Source organism: Grampus griseus, assembly GCF_964374135.1.
Source record: "Grampus griseus genome assembly, chromosome: 12".
Lineage (NCBI taxonomy): Eukaryota > Metazoa > Chordata > Mammalia > Artiodactyla > Delphinidae > Grampus > Grampus griseus.
Genome location: NC_139006.1, coordinates 11,245,414 through 11,259,951, shown reverse-complemented (window position 1 = coordinate 11,259,951; position 14,538 = coordinate 11,245,414). Strand labels below are relative to the sequence as shown.

General features: G+C 43.7%; 1 protein-coding gene across 1 annotated transcript in view; it reads right to left on the bottom strand.

The window, feature by feature from the left end:
• The window catches only part of KSR2 (kinase suppressor of ras 2), a gene marked incomplete at both ends in the record, with an annotated part of 397,529 nt that overhangs the window by 317,285 nt on the left and 65,706 nt on the right, over positions 1-14,538 (bottom strand). The window contains one exon of the mRNA XM_082668163.1: positions 3,097-3,237. Coding sequence (XP_082524289.1) covers positions 3,097-3,237 — 141 coding nt within the window. The remainder of the gene's footprint in view (positions 1-3,096; positions 3,238-14,538) is intronic.

The following is a 14,538-nucleotide window of genomic DNA, read 5'->3' as shown; positions in this document are numbered from 1 at the left end:
GGGAAAGGGACACCGCTGAAGAGATGGGCTGGAGGAAAGGTAGGATTGCCGGCTATAACTGTGTTGGTCAGCTGTCCCTTCACCACCGCCAGCAACCATCCCTCCCTTCCCCGAAGCAGTGTGTCCCTATACACCACAATATGGACACACCTGGAAATTGGTCAAACTTCTATATTTACGCATCTAAAAAAAAACAGCCTTCACATTATAGCACTTATTGGTAACCAACATTTTACATTTATTATTATTATTACTATTATTAAAATAAGAGTTTTAGATAGCAAAGAATGGCGATTCTAAGGCAATATTATGGAGTACTTCCGCCCTCTTGTGGCCATACCTGTGCATTACAAACAAATGAGACACCATCCTGCCCCACCCCGCCCCCGCCTTAATCTGGCAGTCAGAAAGATGAAAACTGCATCGACACAAAAATTCTATGAAAAAAAAAAAAAAGCTGCCGGGCAAAAGCTGAAACCCAATCAGTGCCTCTCCAACTCACTAGGTCAGGGGCAGAGAAAGAACAGTAATGAGTCACATAGCAGCTTCCTCAAATAGGGACTGTTACAGGGAAGTCCACATTAAGCAAGGTGGTGCACCAGGATCTGAAAGTGTGAATTGAATTACATTTAGAAGGGATGATTCACAACATAAAAGAATTCTCCTCTTTGCTGCAAGATCCACTTGTGCATTTTAATCCTATAATTTACCCTCCAAATACTCAATTTACACTGAAGTTTACGGTTCACACACACACACTAATCACAGCAGGAAGAATGACAGAAAAAAATGGAGAAGGCTTTAACTAGCTTGGCCCAAAAGAGGAGAGGCACTTCTGTTCGATTTATTCATAATAATAATAATAATTGAAATAGAACACTGTTTTAAGTGCTTTTCATGGATTTTCTCTAAAGGTCACAAAGACCGCATAAAGCAGGTACTTTTACCATAATCATCAGTCTGTAACTAGGACATTGGCATTCAGAGAAGTCAGACCACCATCACCCAGGGTCACACTGTGAGTAAGTGTGAACCCAGGCAGTCTCACTTAGGAGATTTCTCCATACTGCTGGTTCTTCCACAGAAGGGGGCCGCCTGGGGGACACACGCGTGAGCTGCAGACAGAGAGCTGGAAACCCAGCTCCGTCCACACCACCTGGTTGGTGGCCTTGGACTCGATTCTCATAGACTAAGATAAGAGCCAGAGCCCAGGCACCTGCAGGCCAGGTAAATGTAAATGAGCAAAGCTGAGGACTAGCCTGCGGGATCCTAAGGGGCAGCAGAATTCGGTTCACTGACACCAGACAGGAATTCGGTTCTGTGCGGTCAGCAATTCCGATTTTTCGAGAGAAGCCGAAGATCTGAGTTTTTTATGCAGACTCTTCCAACTCTTAAATACTGGCTCAAGAATAATTTTGAAGACAAACAAAAAATATCTGTGCCTCAGATACAAGATACAGCAGAGGGCCACTAGTTTTCAACCCCTGAAGGTTTGTCTCGGTCTTATTCGCCTCAATTGATAAATAAATGGTCCTGAAAGCCTCTGAAACATGTATGGAGCCATGCAAATAAAATGTACTGTCTGTACTTTTATGGGACCTTTCATTTTAAGGATATTCACACGAAACCGCCATCCTGGGAATGATATTAAGAAACAGAGACTCCTACACCATCTGGTGCGTATGCACAAGATGCAGGCGGAGGGGGGAGAGGGGAATGTGAGGCTTCTGTACCCCCAGCTCAGGACTGTTATATGTAGCAGGTTCGGGCAAGATCACATTGGGAACAAGGTCTAAAAAGACAAAAGGATCTTCCAGGCCTCTTTGAGCAGGAAGCAGGGGGTGCCTTGAGAAATGGCACTTGGTCCTGCAGGTGAGGGGGGCGCCCAGAACGCCCTCTCCCCAGCTCAGGGAGGCCCCCCAACAGGAAAACGAGGAGAAAGCACCGTGCTTCCCACTTCACACTCTGGAGTCCATCTGATCTGCGGTTTCCTGCTAGCCCCGCCCACTCACGAGCAGGGCAACTCCCTCCATCTTCTAGCCTCGGTTTCCTGCTCTGTACAATGGGGTAAAAGTCATACCTACCTCAAAAGGTCATTGTGAGGGTCTGAACAGTCTCAAGAGTTGAGATCCTGCATGTAAAACCCTCAATACTATGCCTGGCACTGAAGATTCAATGAATGAGAGCTGATTTTATTAGGAAAGTTTCCACCCACTCACTGAAAACAAGGGGGGACCCAAGATCCCAGAGGGTAAGGAAATCTCACCATCCTTGAAACCTTAAGGAGGTGATCCACTCCTGGAGCGTGGACACAAGACAACAGGTGTTCTGATTTTGTCACTAGAAAACCTATTACTTCCAAAGTTTTCAGTAACAGCAACAACAATAATAAGTTGACATTTCCTGGGTACTGTTAGGTTGCAGACTATGGGCTGAACATTTTACACAGATCATCTCATTTTATCATGCCAGCTACTTAAGAAGAGGAGACAACCATTACCCCATTGAACAGATGAGAAAACCAATGTCCTAAGATATGCTGCCCAGTATGGTGGCCACTGGCCACATTAATGAACATTAAATACAATTAAAACTTGAGTTCCTCAGTCACAGGCACTAACCACAATTCAAGTGCTCAGTAGCTACATGTGGCTGGTGGCTACCACATCAGGCAGCACAGATATGAAATATTTCCACCATAGTAGAACATTCTGCTGGACAGCACTGGTCTAAGAGGTAAAGTGATTTGGCCCAGGAGGCTGAGTCCTTAAGAGGCAGAGCTGAAAGAGGGTCTATCTGACTCTAGGTCCACACTCTTTTTTTTTTTTTTTTTGGCCACACCTCACAGCATGTGGGATCTTAGTTCCCTGACCAGGGATCGAACCTAAGCCTGGATTCTTAACCACTGGACCGCCAGGGAAGTCCCTGGAACCACACTCTTAATGACCCCATTCAGACAGCATCAGAGATGCTCCGTGCCTGCATCCAACGCGTATTTAAGTCCTACTATGAGCCAGACACAGCCAAAAACCCACTGCCTGAGGGGGCTGACTGCCGGCCAGTAAGGGGCAGAGGGCAGGGGTCGCCTCCAGTCACCTCCAGGACTTCCTTCCGCACGTCGACGATCCGGAACCAGTGCCGGAGCTGGGGGAAGCCGTCCAGCTCGGCATTGCGTTCCTGCAGGGCTACCTTCTTTTTGCAGGACAGCTGCCGGCTGAAGTACTTCACCAGCTTGCTCTGCGGAGACACAGAGAACAGAGGACATGTCTCAGAGGCACTGCCACAAGGAGGAGAGGCAAGCATCTCCCCAATGTCCCCTCCGCACCCCAACTCCGTGTTTTAAAGACCGGTTCAACTGCAGTGAGACCCAGTTTCCATTCATGTCCCAACTGTGTTGGTGAAGATGGGCAAACAGGCAGGTTCCAAGATTCTGCTGGGGAGCACGGCGTGCGTTGTACCCGTGTAGTGGGGGCGGGGTTTGGACTGTATCCATCCACATCTCCACTGCACCAATCCTTTGACCTTCACAGTTGCACTTGTAGGAACTCCTCCCACAGACACCCCATCCTGTGCCAAATGACTGTGGAGAAGGATATTTCCTACAGTTCTGTTTGCAATGGCAAAAGATTGCAAACACCCTGAGGGGCCATCGGTAGGAGACTCATCATAAATGAGGATACACGCACACAGCGGAACTCTATGCAGCTGTAAAACGAAAAGAGGAAGTGTGCTGTGTACTAAGACAAGATATGCTGATAAATAAAAATAAATACTCTCTCATTCATGTGGGAAATGTTTACATTTGTGTATCTTTGTAAATGCAGACGTTCTCTGGAAAGATCCCTAATCTTCTAGGGAAGGAAAGAGGGAGGGAGGGGGACAGAGGTGAGAGGAACATTTTGTTTAACCCCTTTTTTACTATTTCAGTCTTAAGTCACATGCAAGTATTCATAAATTAACAAATACTTTTAAAGTGAGGTGGACCCCGGGACTTAAGACTCCATGCTTCCACCGCAGGGGGGCACAGATTCGATCCCTCATCCAGGAACTAAGATCCGCATGCTGCCTGGTGTGGGCAAAAAATAAATTTAAAAAATAAAATGAGATGGACCTGAACCCATGCTTCTAGAGGGATGCCATGCCATGAAAAAGGAAAGGTTTTTTTTTTATTGCCTATTATGTAAAAACTAACAACATTAACAAAAGAAAGGCAATAGGTGTGCATGAGCAGAGAAAAAAGTGTGCAAGACACACCCCAGCCTGCTAAGTTGGGATGGGGAAGCTCAATAGATGGGGTGAGAAAAAACGGTTGTATTTCTTTATATATTTTTGCTTTGTTTCAATAGTTACTCAAAGCATGTTTCATTTTTGTGATTTAAAAGCTATTTAATAAAGATAATTCAATGAAACAAAAATAAAAATCCTTAGTTATACAAATGCTTTTGACATTTTAAAGCACCTGTCAGCCAATATTTATCAAGAAGGCGGTCCCAGAATTCTAGGATCACATCATTTGGAGCAGGGCATGACAGCAGTGGGCACCTGTTTCTGTCTAGCTGGTCTCCATACAAAGACTATTTCAGCTTTCTTTTGGGGAGCCTCCTTCTTCGGCTCCCAGTTCATACGGCTGAGGTGAGGCTGGCTTCACCCACCCACCCCACCACCACCGGGCTGCAGGGTGGGCATGTGACCCAGGCCTGGCTGCAGCCTTTGGAGCAGAAGTAACAAGTAAGCCAGGCTGGGCCGCCGAGAAACCTCCCCATCAACCCTTCCCAAGCACTCAGAGGACAGCTCCCACTTCCCACTGGAATTGTCAGGAGGGCGCCAACGAAGCCAGGAGCTGGCGGGGCATCCCTGTTGCCATCGAGGAGAGCTCACGTGACACTGAAGCCCACTGGAAGAAATCAGAAAACTGGTGCTTAAGTTAACGTTAATTTTATTCACCTCACTAGTAAAGAGAAAGTTGCCATTCTTTTTTTTTTTTAACGGAGATTTTTTAAATTAATTTATATTTTTGGCCGTGCCGCGCAGCATGTGGGATCTTAGTTCCCCAACCAGGGATCAAACCCGTGCCCCCTGCAGTGGAAGCACGGAGTCTTAACCACTGGACTGCCAGGGAAGTCCCAAAGTTGCCATTCTTGATCAGCCCACATTTTATTGCAATAACGGCACAAAAATCACCTTATGCTAATGTACCTAGAATGCTTTTCATTTAGAATCTCAATTCCGAGTGTTAGAATAGAAAATTTCAAAAAGAATACGTTTTTTCTCTAGCTTATTTCTGAATGAATAGGGTCTGACCTACTGAGACTTCAAAGCTGGGCTCTCAACTAAGACATCCATAGAACTTTCATGTCTCTCGTTTTATTTTACGACTTGTTTTAACTATTCTCTTTATACAGGTATGGAAAACCACACAAAAGAAAGAAGTACACTTTGACACGTTCCCCATCATTCTTTGAGCACTTCCTTACTCTCTGACACCACAAAATTTTCTAGGGTCATCTTATTCTTTTCCTGACCCAACCCTGGAATCCATCGTTTCTCCAAGGAGTGTTGGTTCCTCTGAGCAGAATATGGTATTCAGAAGCCAAGATCTGGGTACTTGGTGAGATTATTGATACCGGGGTGTCATCATTTCCAGTCCCCTTAGTAGACAGCCTAGGCAACATATGTATGAGCAATGCATATGTGAATACGTAGATACATAAATCTGCACCTATATTTATTTTGTTATTTATATGTATTGATAACTGATACCTCTAATCCCAATCCAACACCATGGGGTTTATTCTAGCATTTTCCCTCCCCACATTTGTATCACTCTTCTCAGGCAGTGAGAAAAACAATCCTCAATATACTTATTTATTGGCTCCGTCTGCTGAATTTAGCGAATTCCCTAACTCCACCAGGCCACTGCCCTGCCTGGGTGCTGCCCTCATGAACCCTGACCCCTGCTGGGCTGCCCTCTCACCCTAGTTCTGCTGCCTGCCTTGTTTTTGTTTTTGTTTTTTGCGGTACGCGGGCCTCTCACTGATGCAGCCTCTCCCGTTGCGGAGCACAGGCTCCGGACGCGCAGGCTCAGCGGCCATGGCTCACGGGCCCAGCTACTCCGCAGCATGTGGGGTCTTCCCAGACCGGGGCACGAACCCGTGTCCCCTGCATCGGCAGGCGGACTCTCAACCACTGTGCCACCAGGGAAGACCTTGTTTTTGTTTTTGTTTTAATTGAAGTATAGCTGATTTACAGTGTTGTGTTAGTTTCTGGTGTACAGCAAAGTGATTCAGATATAGATATAGATATGTATATATCTATCTATATATATTCTTTTTCATATTCTTTTCCATTATGGTTTATCACAGGATATTGAATATAGTTCCCTGTGCTCTACAGTAGGACCTTGCTGTTTATCCATCCTATACACAATAGTTTGCAACTCTTAGTCTCAAACTCCCAGTCCATCCCTCCTCTACCCCGCCCTTGGCAACCATAAGGCTGTTCTCTATGTCTGTGAGTCTGTTTCTGTTTTGTAGATAAGTTCATTTGTGTCATATTTTAGATTTCACATATAAGTGATATCACATGGTATTTTTCTTTCTCTTTCTGACTTACTTCGCTTAGCATGATAATCTCTAGTTGCATACATGTAGCTTCAAATGACATTATTTCATTCTTTTTTATGGCTCAGTAGTAGTCCATTGTATATACGTACCACATCTTCTTTACCCATTCACCTGTCGATGGACATTTAAGTTGTTTCCATATCTTCGCTATTGTAAACTCTTCTGCTTATGAACACTGGGGTGCATGTATCTTTTCAAATTACGGTTTTCTCTAGATACGTGCCTAGGAGTGGGATTGCTGGGTCATATGGCCATGCCTTGTTGTTGTTGCTGTTGTTTCAGATATTGATGTTTGCCGATGGATTCTCAAATCCAATATCCAGGCACCACCCCCAACTCTGCTCTGGTTTCACACGCTGAGAAGCGGACACGAGTGAAACTGATTTAACCTCGGTGTCAAATGTCCGAAATGGTCATTTCACCAGCTACATGTGGCTAACTGAACATTTAGGGTATTGCTATAGGGTGATTAAGGAATGGAATTTTAAATTTTATTTAATTTAAATTTGAAAATGGAAGCCACGTACAGCATTTTTCTGTTAAACATAAACTTATCATTTTGATAGAGCTACATTTTACTTTAACTTTGACATTTTAGGGTCTGAATTGAGATGTGCTGTAAGTGTAAAATACACATTGGATTTCAAAGACTTGATAGGAAAAAAATAACATAAAATATCTCATTAATATTTTTACATGGATTACATGTTTCAATGATAATCTTTTGGATACATTGGGTTAGATAAAATATATTACTAAAATGAATTTCAGCTGTTTATTAATGTGGCTACTAGAAAATTTTAAATTATACATTTGGTTCACATCTGTCACCCTCATTATATTTCTAAGGGACAGTGTTGCTCTAGGGCTTTATCCTAAAGAAATAATTAAGGATATTCATGAAGTCTTGCTCCAAGTGGATAATAGCCATGAAAGATTAGAAACAATCCAACTCTTCAGTGATAAGAGCTGATGTAAATAAATTACAATGTATTCATATAGTGGCATACCATTTAAAGATGTACAAAATATGTATAATATTTGTAATGTATAAATAATGTATTAAAAGCTTTATAAAGCTATACGAGTATAGATGCAAAAAGCCTTGGGAGGGTATATAACAAAATTAAGATTACGGGTGACCTATTTTTTTCCTGTTTGCACATCTGTAGCAATCTTAGAAAATACGATGTATATGCATTAGCTGCTTATCAATGGAAAAAAATGTTTGGATAAGGTTGGCAATATTTTTTAACGCTGATGCTATCCAATGTCAATGAGAATGTGAGAAACCATTGAGAATGCCACCAGAAAGCAATTTGATTTGGAAGTATCAACATTTTTTTTTCAATTGAAGTATAGTTGACTTACAATGTTGTGTTAATTTCTGCTGTATAGCAAAGTGATTCAGTTATACATATACATATATATATATATACATTCTTGTAAAAATTATTTTCCATTATGGTTCACCACAGGATACTGAATATAGTTCCCTGTGCTGTACAGTAGGACCTTGTTGTTATCCTTTCTACCTATAATGGTTTGCATCTGCTAACCCCAAACTCCCAATCCATCCCTAACTCCCTCTGCCCTGGCAACCACAAGTCTGTTCTCTATGTCTGAGAGTCTGTTTCTATTTCATAGATATATTCATTTGTGTCGTATTTTAGATTCCACATATAAGTGATATCATATGGTATTTGTCTTTCTCTGACTTACATCACTTAGTCTGATCATCTCTAAGTTCATCCGTGTAGCTGCAAATGGCATGATTTCATTCTTTTTTATGGCTGTAAGTAGTATTCCATTGTAAACATGTACCACATCTTCTTTATCCATTCATCTGTCAGTGGACATTTAGCAGGATTGATGGAACCATGTCACTGCTCAAACACCCATGCTTGAAGAGCAGCATTTCCCAAGTGTCGGTACCACTGATAACTTGGGGTGGTACCCAGGCATGGCAACATTGGGTCCCATAATGAGCACATTCTTTCCTGTCCTAATCTCCCTGCAGCCATCTAATTATATATCAAAGAGACAGTCTCAGTTCAGTGATATTATGTCTTTAACACCTAACACTGGCTAATCTCTCTTTATAACAGACAGCAGGACACAGACTCACAGCCCTGGGCAGGTAACAGTATTTAACAACTTAATGATACATGTTCATCGTATTTATTTTCTTGATTGTCTTCCATTTATGGCAAGTGATACTAGTTTTCTATTACAATAGTTGTACAAAGCTTTAATTTTAGATACATGTATGTTTTTAGAAAATTGGGTTTGGTTGATAGCAAAATACACAGATATGACAAAAAGTACGATGGTGATACAAACTGATGAGTTTGGGCAACACTGTCCTATAGAATAATGTTCAAACTCTTTTGACTATTATTTGGGGTTCATCTCAACTCCATTATTCTCCTTGCCTCTCATTTCCATGCAATTCCCTAAACACGTCACCTCTCTATGCATTTGCTCAGGCTCCTCCTACCTAAAAGTCCTTTCCATATCCCCCTGTGGTAGACGTAAAGAGGACCTGAATCCTTTACCCCTCCTATCTCCACATCCTTTGCGATATGACTTTGCAGTGAACTCACTAAACAGGCAGAATCGGTACCAGCACCCAACCAGTGTGACTTGCCTCCGCCAAGAGAAAGAGGCCTCGTGCGTTTCTGCTTGCTATCTTGAATCTCCATGAGAATGTGCCCAGGCTGGTCAGCTAGTCGCTGAAGGATGAGAAACTACACAGAGCAAAGTCAAGTTTTCACAGACATCCAAGCCAAAGCCATCCTAGCTCAGCCAAAAGCAAATTGTTGCCTGGGGCTGGCTATGAGTGAGCCCAGTCAACATCAGAAGAGCCACTAATCTTCAGGGAACCAATTAAAGTTTATATTGTCCACAACTAAGGGTTTGTGATTGTTATGCAGCATTAATGGAACCCATAGCTAATTGATATACCACCCCATCAACTCATGAAAATCTGACTTTCTCTCCAAAGCCCATCTCAGATGTCACCTTCTCCAGCAAGTCTTTATCGATTCTTCTCTGGCATTTTATTTGTACATACGCTATAATAAAATTTATTACTGTTTTCCTTGCATTATAATTGGTGAGTAATGAAGACACAGGAGTCTTAAAGGATTAAGGAGCCCTTTTCAGATTTGGAAGAGTAAATGAAATAAGCATAACGATAAAAATAAAAGTACCGGGGCTTCCCTGGTGGCGCAGTGGTTGAGAGTCCGCCTGCCGATGCAGGGGACATGGGTTCGTGCCCCGGTCCGGGAAGATCCCACATGCCGCGGAGCGGCTGGGCCTGTGGGCCATGGCCGCTGAGCCTGCGCGTCCAGAGCCTGTGCTCCGCAACGGGAGAGGCCACAACAATGAGAGGCCCGCGTACCGCAAAAATAAATAAATAAAAATAAAAGTACCATTATTGAGCACTTCCGTGTGCTCTTACATGTATCATGTTAATATATCCTCACATCCCCCAGAGCTAGGTGCTGTCAAGATCTACATTTTACAGATGAAGAAATGATGCCCAGAGAAATTAAGTCATTTGCTCACCATCACACAACTTAAGTAGAGAGCTAGGATTCAAACCCAAGTCTGATTCCAAAGCCCCAATATTGCAGAAAAGATAACTTTATTTTAGTTTACTTTACTTATTTAATAAACACATCCATATATTTTCTTTGTAAAGAAGAAGCTAGAACGCTTCAGATAAAGCCAAAGCTCCCTGTGACCACTACTCCCACTGATGCTGGCCTCCTTCTCCCTGAAGATAATGGGGGTAACTGAGATCTGGTTGGTGTCCTTCTTTCCATACCTTTTCCTATGTACTTTCACATATATGTACATACGTGTAGAAACTCTGCAGTGTTGTTTGATGGGTAGGTTTGTGGGTCTTTTCACATAAATTGTATCATACTTTTTTCCCTTGGTAGCAAGCCTCCAGGATCTCTCCCTGTCTTTTCATACTTTTTCATACTACCTCTTTCCTTTTAATCTTCCGCATGAGGCATTCTTTTGATACCAGGGTCAAAAGTCCATGATGAGAGCATCTCTGGGATGTCTGCTGGGGGCATCTTTGTCAGTTACCATAAAGCATTCTGGGGAATAATGGCCATGATCGCGCAGCCACCGTGCACTGAATACTCACAGTGTGCCGGCGCTGTGAGATAAATGCTTTGAATGTGTTTGTTTGTTTTTAAATCCACACAGCAATGCTAGCTGTGAGGCCGGTGTTCTGAGCCCATTCTGTGAATGAAAAACCTGAGGCAACAAAAACATTAAACCACTTGCCTGGATCCACAAAGCTAGGGTATGATCCCAAAGTTCCCTTCTTTACCAGGATGCTGCACTCTGAGTTGCTCATAGGTCCTTCCCACCAAATGGGAAATCCAAAAGTTGGCTATCAACCCCTCAAGGGCAGGGAGACAGTCTCACTCGTTTTGGGAAGCCTACTAGGTGTTGTGGGAGAAGTGCGTTTCTGAATTCCAGTTCTGAGGCTTGGGCAAGTCATATCAGCTCCCTGGGCCTCCACTTTCTCATCTGTGAAATGGGCATATATCACCTTTGCTCACATGCCTGCTGAGGCATCACATGAGATAATGTCTGTGCAGAAGACAGGCTGAGCCCCACCGCACCCCACCCCTCACAAAACGACGCGTCCTAGCTATTTGCTGAAGGAATGTTTGGATTCTGGGGAGGAGTTTCCAGGGTCACCCAGAGACTGGACCTACACCTGCCCAGAAGCCAGAATCAAGGGGCATCCCCACTATGATGCATTAGAATGGAGGAGACAGATGGGTGTAGAAAGCAGATGGAGTGTGAGGCGGCAGCCACAGGTCCAGGGCTTCCCCTTGAGCCAAAGAGGAATACAGATCACCTTTCCGGACAAGAGCATGGCTAGTCCAAGAAGGGAAAACCCCAGAAAACTGCCCAGAACGTGAAGTTGGACTGGCCAGAGATGGCGCAGAACTTCCCAAATGGGGACCCTGGGGATCAGCAGCTCTTTCTACCAGGTCCCCAGGGCTGGTGCTGCAGGATAGTCACAGCTGTCAGCTAACAGGGGCTCTCTCTGAGCCAGGTGCCATGATAAGCACTTTTTATGAATTATCGATTTAATTCTCACAGTGACATTGCAGCATAGGTCCAATCACTGCCCCACTCCACAACTGAGAAAATCAAGGCTCAGAAAGGTTAAATAACTTGCCCAACGTCACTGAGCTACTGAGTGCATGAATCAAGATATGAACCCAAGTCTAACAAACTCTTAGTTATTGACGCACAAAGAATGTTATGGTCCACTGCCAAGTGCAACAACACAACAGGAACAGTATAACCCCATTTTCTGAATATGAACTGCATGTATGTACAGGCACACGCACACACACGAGACTAGAAGGCAGTGTTCCAAAATGTTAGCAGCTGCATCTCTGGGTTATTATCTCTGCATCTCTGTGCATGTGTATCTTGGAATTTTTCTATAAGCTTGAATTATCTATATAACAATTAGTCACAAATGTCATGAAAATCAGACCCTTGCCAACAGTAAAGATGTGGGTCATTCACAATGTTAGCCATTTCATTAAATAAATTTTAAATATATCTATATAATATATATAAATATTTATATATAAATACACACACATACATATCCCCATTTTACAGATGAGGAAACTGAGGGCCATGGAGCTTTAAGTAGCTCTCCTAAGGCACTAGAACATTTTACAAGGTAGTTCCCTCTTTCCCTAATTTCCTGACCATAAAAACCACCTGGAAGTGTTTGCTAAAAAATCAAACTTCCAGACCCACGCCCTAGAAATTCCGATCCAGGGAATCTGGAGAAAGCCCAGGAATCCATAGAAACGCAAGCACCCCAATGGTTCTGAGCATCAGGCAAGCAGGAGAAACATCCATCTACTGTCTGAATTATGTAATGAAGGCAGTTTGTTTCTCAGACAAGCTTAAGCGTCCAGACCCTTGGGCAACAAAATCAGGGCAGAAAACCAGTTCTGGAAGCTGGGGTGCAGCACCCTGCCAGCAGCACCCTTCAAGGGCTGGGGGCTCAGCTGCACAGCAGGCCTTTACCAAGCAGCTCTGAGGGAGGAGTCCTCATCAAGGCCCAGGGTATCCAAAGAGCAGGCCGCACCAGCCCAGGCCTGAAGGGGCTCCCAGTGGGGCAGATGAGACAGCCGTGCAAACACAATCAAGAGGCGGCGGACAGGAGTCAGAGCAGAAGGGCAGCCAGGGTTCAGCACAGGCACCAAGGATGCAAAATTACGAGAACAGCCTCTTACAAAGCAATGTTCCAAGATCACAGGATGACAGAGATGGGAGAGTTCTACGTTTATCCTAAGAGAAGTAAGACTTCTCATTCGTTCATTTAAGCTTGTGTAGGTACTTTCTAAATACAAAGAGCTGGCGGGTGGGGGGAATACGAGATCAATTACACACACACACCCCCACCCCTGCACCTGCCCTAAGACAGGACTATTCAAGTGCCAGGAAGGCCCCGAAGGTCAGCCCCCTTCAGTGAAGGACAGAAATTGAGAGCAGTTAGACACTTTAATGGCTACTTGACAGGGTAATTTTATGTCTGTTGAATCTGATAGTTTTAAAGTGAGGCTTCTATTTTGTTTGGGGTTTGGGGTCCATTTCATTTTTCTAGCAAGTCATTTTTATCATATTTTATGAGTATTGGCTCCAAAGTACCAGGAAAGAAAAAAACTGACCCTTCCCCACACGAGGTGTGAGAGGCACTGACCTCCACTTGAGGAATTTTCAGGGATTGATCTTAATCTCCCTACATCACTAACCAAATTATTTTCCAAAATGGTTCTAAAGATACTGCTTTATAAGAGCATCATGACAATGCTGAAGTGGGTGTTGGATTGTTATTAACAAAATTCTGCAGGTGGGGAAACTGATGCTCAGAGGCTTGGGAACTGTGTCCAAGCTCATAACTAAAGAAGCAGGAGGGTCGGGATTTGAACTCGGGCTCTGATTTCCAGTTCCGTGCCCTCTTCACCATAACACTCTGCTGAAGTGGAGAGTCTAAACCATCTAGAGGTCAAGGTTGTGAAACACAATTAGTAAAGGGCTTTGGTATGTCCTCACCCTGCCAGGTGTCCTAATTTATTTTTAGGTCACCCTCAATTCAAGACCATGCAGAGCTGAACTGAAAAAAGGCCAAAGAAATGACATCTTCAAGTGAATAAACACTGGACTCCTGGAAATAACACATCCAAGCTGAGCCCACCATGGGCCCCTGCACTGTCCCGTACAAAGTAAGGACTCCTGGGCTTGGGGTCAGAAGGATCACAGGACTTTGAGAGTAGGAACCCAGAGATGCAGTTCCCCATCTTCCCACCAGGGGGCAGCCTGGCACTTTCCAGCAGATGGAAAATTTTTTGCGACCTCACTGGATCTGAGCATCTTCAGTGCCTTATTACTGTACTTGGTATTAGCATGATGGTAAATTTAGCAGCATAAACAAAAAAAAATGTTTAAAGTCAAGACATGTGACAGAGCTATAAATAATCATGTCTGAAATTTCTAATGTGAAAACGGGTAACTTTTCACTCAGAATCTAAACCTAGATAAACCCAGAGACCCATGGTCAAGCCCTGGGGTTTGGTTTGCTGGAGTCCAAAACCTTCACCACTTAGATGTTTAAAAAAAAAACCAGAAAAGACTAAAGCAGAGTCCGTGGAAACTGGAAAGGAGTGCAATACAGCTTGAGGGTCTGTCATCTTCCACGAATCATCTCGTGTAAACCTCATGGCAACGGCCATTTTACACATTAGGAAACTGAGGCTCAGGGATGAGCTGGCCTTAAAATCACACAGATGAAGAGCCCTCTGTAACCCTCAGGGCTGCCTGTCAGCAAGCACCCACACTG